General features: G+C 41.5%; 1 protein-coding gene and 1 long non-coding RNA gene across 2 annotated transcripts; both read right to left on the bottom strand.

The window, feature by feature from the left end:
- Positions 1-974: 974 nt before the first annotated feature.
- On the bottom strand, positions 975-2,517 carry LOC125017871. Its single transcript, XR_007113895.1, has 3 exons — positions 2,373-2,517; positions 1,686-1,860; positions 975-1,429 (listed from the first exon to the last, which is right to left on the bottom strand). It is a non-coding gene; the product is annotated as an uncharacterized LOC125017871 (long non-coding RNA).
- A 2,289-nt stretch (positions 2,518-4,806) lies between these two features.
- On the bottom strand, positions 4,807-6,561 carry dap1b (death associated protein 1b). The gene is made up of 4 exons (XM_047600925.1): positions 6,394-6,561; positions 5,631-5,727; positions 5,448-5,511; positions 4,807-5,332 (listed from the first exon to the last, which is right to left on the bottom strand). The coding sequence occupies exons 1-4, from the start codon at positions 6,461-6,463 to the stop codon at positions 5,213-5,215; spliced, it is 351 nt and encodes a 116-aa protein (XP_047456881.1). The 5' UTR covers positions 6,464-6,561; the 3' UTR covers positions 4,807-5,212.
- Positions 6,562-7,074: the final 513 nt, after the last annotated feature.

The raw sequence follows: 7,074 nt of genomic DNA, 5'->3' as shown, positions 1-7,074 counted from the left end.
ACGGTGGAACCTCTGAGCTCAGTCGTCTACTGAGGAACATCTCAATCGTGGGTCAGAGGTCAGAATAATAATGATATGAGGATCCATGATGGAGAATAGAAGTTATTCACTGTCTGTGTTCATTGGGTCTAAGGTGGTCACCATTTTTGCCTTTCAGATGTGACTGAGGAGCGTTCAATTTCAATTTAATTAAATCTCAACACATTTAGCTGCTCGTGTGGAATAATTGAGTCTCAGTTTGAAGTTTAATGAAAAGGGATTAAATTAATCTTTTTTGGGCTAAGAAATCAAATGACAGGGTGATTCAGAGGGTAAAATAAATTCAGTTCTCACAAGGAAGTAATATTGTTGCAGACAGTTGTGGTTATTATGTGTACAATGTGTACAACGCCAGATATTTAGAAATAAAAATCAGAGACAAAACAGCTCTCTGTCATTTATAAACTTGGCCTATGGGTTGAAAACAGTAGATGCACAGTGGGTGCTCCACAGCAGCAGTAGCTACACAGCTACCCCCTCAATCTCCCTTCATCTCCGTTTGGGATGGTTGAAATGTAGACATCAGTAGAGCAGCATTGTTGCTGTAGTTACCTGGCATCATAATCCTCAGCAGTCAGAAATTAAGTCTGTATCACGCTGTAGTTCCTGGGTAGATGAAATAATGAATAAGTAAAAATAAATAAATAAAAATAAGCAACACTTTCGGGTGTTTTGTAATGTTGAACATTGATGAGCAACGAAATGCTGTAAATAACACACAAACAGTAGCTGCTCTCACCACATTTTCCCTTTGTTTGGTTTATTTGTAAAACTTTATATTATTTTGTGGCAATACTGAATATTATAGATTTCAACCCCTTTCTACACAGTTCAAGGAAACCCCATCAGCTCAAAATTGCTTAATTTGCAGGATGCAGCCTGACACACACACACACTAAGTGTCCTAGTTCTAAAGCTGATCAAGTATGGTGGGATGCACTGGAACAGGCCTCATCCACAGAGGTGGTCATAATGTTATGCCTAATTGGTGTACATGCAGCAACATACTCATCCATTACTGTTTCCTCAACGACTGGATCTCTGTTTACATGGATGCAAAATAAAATGGCCCAGATCACCAAGAAGAATGTAACGTGCCGTTCTATTTCTGTCCCTCCTGGAAAACTCTTCACATACCTGATGTTTAACAGACTTCAGGCAAATATGTACAGGGAGAAGGAGGTTTACATGTCTGCCTGTGTAGTGCTCTGCTCCCTCCCTGCCAGCAGGGGTCGCTGTGTTTTCTTTGTTTTTTAAGCTTCCTGTATGCAGGCAGAGATTGGAGAACACTGATTGAGCTCAGTTTAAAAAGTCCATTATAGATCCCCATGTTAAAAAATGGAATTTCTCCATGAGGGATCGATGAGGTAAAGCCCCGATCAGCCAAAATCTGAAACAATACAGGCAATACATTAAATGTACATGTATTGCTTTTAACGTTCATGGTGAACACTAATTAACAGCACTTGCCCATGATGACTACAGAAATACAACAAAAACTGAGTGTTGAATTATAGATTGTTGACTTTATTGATCTGAAATTTACCCCATCGTGGAACTGATAAAGGAGTACCTTAACTTATCCCTTCTTAAATTATGTATACACATGTATACAGCCAATTGTACGGTGCAGGGCTCTGGGTTACCTGGTCCCCACGATGGTGGTGGCAGAGTGAAATGAAGCCAGATTCCCTCGCTATCTTCACATCTCACTCCCTGCCTCCCCAGGCTTGACACAAGAAGGTGATGCTGCCAGCAGGACTACAAGCAGTTAGATAATTCACTGGAGTCCACGTCATGTAGTTGGAGTACAATTTAGCTCTGTGGGCATAAACAGAAACACACAAAAAAAAGAGTTCTAGCAAAACACATTTCCTCTTGTATAAGAGCCTCTAATTTTTTCTGGAACTAGAATTGTTGAGGAGATTTCTGGTGTTCAGTACGATTAAGATATTTGTTAATCAGTTACATTTTATAATACTTTTCAAGACTTAGCAGGAAGTAAGCCAAGTAATCAAAATTTGCAATCAATAATTGCTGTGAGGCGAGGAAAGTTGGACACCATTAATGGTGGTATGGTCTCTCTGATGCACTCCCTGTCAGGCCAGTGGATGCGGAAGCTGATTTGGGCATACAGAAGATTCAGCCAGCGTTGGAATATGAAGCAGATTGTGGCTTCTGGTCGGCCCAGCACATGTCTGAGCAAAGAATTTGAAGGATTTTGGCACAGCTTCAGCAAACAAAGGAAAAGCTGGTCCTCCGTTGAGAACCCAGAGACCGTGAATGGCTTGATGAACTGAACGAAGTAACCGTGTAGACAGTCAAACACTGACCAACTGAGCCCAGTCAAAGCACTGCACAGACGGTCGTCACCTCGAACAGTGTGGGACAGGGACCTCTACTAGGTTCTCTGTTATTTGCCGACACTTTGGAAATATGCTTGGGACATGGTCTGGTTGCTGGCAGTCATTGACATGGAATCCTGAGACCGGAAAAAAGTTTTTAGTTATGGTTGAAAAGAATTTAACACAGTTTTACACTCATCAAACGTCAAGTTATTTATGTATAATCACAATGGTTCACAATAATGTATATATACTGTAAAAAATAAATAAATAAATAAATAGTGGGCCTCATCAATTCTCACCTATGACTGTCCACAATGTTGCACAAGTGGAGGACTGGTCCGAAATAGTTTGCAGAATAACGTATGATAATTATTCAGAATCATTCCGTGATGTTAAATGAATTAATCGTGACATAAATACAGCATGAACCTTAGCTAACCTTACCCCTTTCATTAAAAAACGCTTTACAGTAACTCTGTGCTCTGTCGTTACCTACTGTTATTTCAGTTCAGCATCAACATTCACTACTTTTACCTTTCAATGTGCATTTTGATGTTTTAACATTATAACTAACAACTCTGGTGACAGACATTAGCTAACGTTAGCATCATGATTTAACGCACCTGTCTGCCGCAAACGTACACGGACTATCCCACGGCTTTTCATTTGTATCCATCCAGTTTATGGCCTGAAGCCACAAACGTCTTCGTTTTTTATCATTTGATCTTGACGGAAGCAGAGAACATCTGAACAAAGTTTTATCTTTTAAGTTATTCGAAGAACAATATACGCAGCAACTCTTTGCCATTGCGGCGACTGCTTTGTTTTCACCCGAATAGGGGCGTGGCCTTTTAAGCGACGTAAGGGGTGTGGCTTTTAACCACATTTGTTCTTGCGTCTAATAGATGACGTCATAATGGCGTCATCAACTTACCAGCAGGAGTCTTTAAATAGGAGCTGTTTGTCTTTCTCACTAAGTTTGGAGGTTGGGCTGTTAGGTCCAACCTCCTCCGCTGACTCTGGTCTGTCCAACCCAACAGCCAGATGATCAGCCCACTGCGGCTGCAGGTGGAGGTCTCAGCCTCCTCAAGACACCAAGCTCATGCTTACGGTGTAGCCCCCAGCCAGTCCAGTGGAAGGCCATTAGTGGCCCTTATAGTATTTTTATACTATAATAATAGGCGCGTTCTCTCTGTGCCTGTCTCGGTTTTCAAGGCCCCACTCAGTCATGGCCTCCATAATGTCATGTGCTCCCTAGGGCCTTTTAGGATCTTGCATTAAGATCCGATCTGGACTATTGGATCGCAAGTGACCATCTTTAGGTATGATCATACCTGGCATTAACATGCATCTTCAAATGCTTCTCCAGATCCCATCTCAGTTTCACGGCAGTAGAATATTCTAACATTTATTGTCTCTAACTGATCTCTACTGCTGCTCCAGAACCAAGAACAGCTCTGTTTCATGTGTGTGTGTCATGACTTGGCACACACACACGCATAACTTATTTATTGATCTTCATCCTGACATTAGTGAATGGATGAGGTAAAACACTGCTTACATAGGAGTGTCCCTGTTGAGTGTGGGTGGTATTGTGTTTCTATAAGCAGGAATTCTGCTGTGACCCTGAGACCAATGGTTAATATTTTGTACAAACAGTTATGTGATTTAAATGTATTTTATACTTGTCACAGTGGTGCATTTTAAAATATACGTTTCAAGCTGAACATGAGCTCTTTATGTAACTAAAAAACAAAACATCTACACCATACTGTGCAAATATGGAGTAAACACCTGTAGTAGTTAATTGACACTATGCTGAGAAAAACAAACACTGGTTAGCGTTGAGAACTCCGATGGCGTTGATTCAGGTATTCTGATTTTGCTGTGTAGTTATCCCATAATTCTTAACTTTTCCAAAAGCAACATGACTCTTCCTTGAGTTTGTTTGACCTACATGAACAAATCACTGGTTGGTTTTAGTGTTTCATGCACACGGAGAGACCACTGAACCCTGCTCACGTAGAACTTCTGTTGAAGTCAGTCTTATTTTTAGACGACATGCCCTGGTGCTCTGCTACGTTTATCTTTTAACTCCTTATGAGCCACCTTCTTTAGACCTTCAAGTTTTTATGATCAACTGATGGATACAAACATATTTCAGGCAGCGTGGAAGATCAGTTTTGTTGGAAAACAGCAGTTTACTGATCCCCCCCCGTCACTTTAGCGCACTGGAGTTTAAGGAAACATATGCACAGGAATGTAGCATGTAACCATTGTGTACTATATTGTTGCAGATTGTGCAACTTCATTCTACAAACCTGTTTTGAATTGAGCCTCGAGTTTACAAGTGGACATTTGCTGCCTCCTAGTGGCCGTTTTTTGTATGGAAGTTAAATCAGTGTCAACAACTCGTTGATGCCATGCAATTCTTTTTAATAAATCTTATGTAACTGCCAAGCAATACACAGTGAAGATTCAAAAAAGAAACAGAAAAGAAAGGACAATAAGAAGCACTCTTACAAACCTCACTCACAACCTTCACTTCAAACATACAGGCGCCATTTGTTTTCCCTGTCGGCTGGTAAATACCACTACAGCATTTCTCAGCAAACGCTGTGGAAGACGCTGGTTTATAGTATTCTCACAACAAGCGCGGCCCATTTTCGTCCTACGCAAACAGAGCTCGACCAAAGCTTTCACACTCCCATCAACACCTCACAGACAACCCGTCACAACAGTCCCCCCCCTCACGCGCCCAACACTCAGATGTTTCACAGCTGCTGACTTTACACGGTTCCTCTCCGGGGCCCTCCTGGACACGTTCAACACTTCCTGGGCTGCTGGATGAAAAAGCTCCGGGGGGCGGAGTGAGGCTTCTCCACCGCAGGGCGCACCTTGCTGTGCCGCACGCTCACTGGCGTCTCTGGGAAGTCGTGGCTCAGCTGCAAAAATGGCGTGCAGAAGTTTTATTTAAGGAGTCGGTTGCTTCAGAGGCATGGCAACTAATCCCTCTTTTTTTTTTTTATTTTATTTATTCATAAAGGAGTTTTTGTTTACCTTGTCAAGAGTCCCTGCCAGGAGTATGCCAACTTGCTGCATCCTGTTGGCTGTGGTAAAGGACCTGATGCACAGGTTTCAAAAAGAGCTTAAGATAACTTTGAAACACATGGCACAATTCCAGTACTTTACTTCAAACCAGGTGAATGGTGAATGCATTGTAGATGCAGAATGTGGGCCTACCTCAGTTTATCGGGCCTCTTCGTCTCCCTCTCTGGAGTCCCGTGGGTGGCACCATCTTCCAGGCATTTCTTGGCCACACGTTTTCCTCCAGCCTTAACTGTCCAACCAGAGACAGATTTGTTGGTTATGTGTGCAAACTTGACTACTTTTTTTAGACAAAGCAATACAAATAAATACTCAAATTGTAATGCACAGCGACAAATTAGTTGAGAGAGTCAACTCATGGCCACAAAGGAGCCACACAGCCAAACTTTCTCTCATTTTAAAAAGAGTCACATGTTACAAAATAGGACAAAAGAAACAACGAATATTTCCAATCTTTGCCAGAACTTAAAGTTATCCAGAAAATTGCTCAATAAAACCCACTTAAAATAAAATTTAAAAAAAATAAAAAAAAAAAAAAAGTGGTGCATGCATGCAAAGGGGCGCACATTATAGTGCAGCATTAACAGAGTCGACCCTAGTTTTGTGGCGGACACCTTTGAATGCACCGAAACATCTGCAAGAAGGCTTCATCCTGAGAGAACACGGTGTTACTTTGTGAACTGAGAGGCCTGCCTTCAAACAAACACACAAACAGCAACAAAAAAAAATTGCATGCACGGTGCAAATTGGCACTTCTAAACGCTCCACTGGAGTCGATTGGGCGGATCTGTGTCGAGGAGTGGAAAACAACAACGCTACGCCTTTAGAAATTTAAAAAAAGAAAAAAAAAATCTACTCGAGAAAAGTGTCGACAAAAGAAAAAAACAAAAGCGTTTACCTGCAGGAGGATGGCCAGCTTTCAGCAAAGGGGTCTCCTTCGCTCCAGGTTTGGACATTTGTTGCACCATGTTTTTGCAAAGTTTCCGCAGAGAAAGCAGCAGAAAGACAACCTGCAAGAACAGAAGAAAAAAAAGTTCTCTCCGAACGCCCACTGCCTTGTTTTTATGCTCAAACACAGATGACGACGTCCTGTGAGGCTGCAGGAAGTCTGCGGCCAGCGGAACGCCTCTCTGCTTAGGTTTTTTTTTTTTTTTGTGCTTTGTTTTGTTTTGTTTTGTTTTACTACGAACGTTTTTAAGAACTGAAACTAGAAATTTAACGCCTCGTGTCATGTGTTGCATCAGTGCTCGCGCTGATTTTTCGAACGAGATTTATTTTTTTTTCCTTCCTGTGAGTCCTCGCGAAATATCTTGCGACTCAAATACATTGAGACCCACTTCTGCTTTTAAAATACGAGTGAAAATACTGTTCCCCACTGGGGAAATTCGAATGCCACAGCAACACAAGACAAGCGAACCAGTGACAAAAAAACAAAAAAAAAAAAGACGACAGGGAGGGCAGGCAACAAAAAAGAAAAAAAGTGACAAAAATGTTACATAAGTGTCTATTACATGGATTTCAGAGGTTTCTATTGGGTCCTCTTATTATAAAAATCTTGCAAAAACACGTCTCGTTTTCA

The sequence above is a fragment of the Mugil cephalus genome, chromosome 12 (genome assembly GCF_022458985.1).
Source record: "Mugil cephalus isolate CIBA_MC_2020 chromosome 12, CIBA_Mcephalus_1.1, whole genome shotgun sequence".
NCBI classification, from domain to species: Eukaryota; Metazoa; Chordata; class Actinopteri; order Mugiliformes; family Mugilidae; genus Mugil; species Mugil cephalus.
The sequence above is the reverse complement of the archived record's forward strand: the minus strand, read 5'-3'. Positions and strand labels throughout refer to the sequence as shown.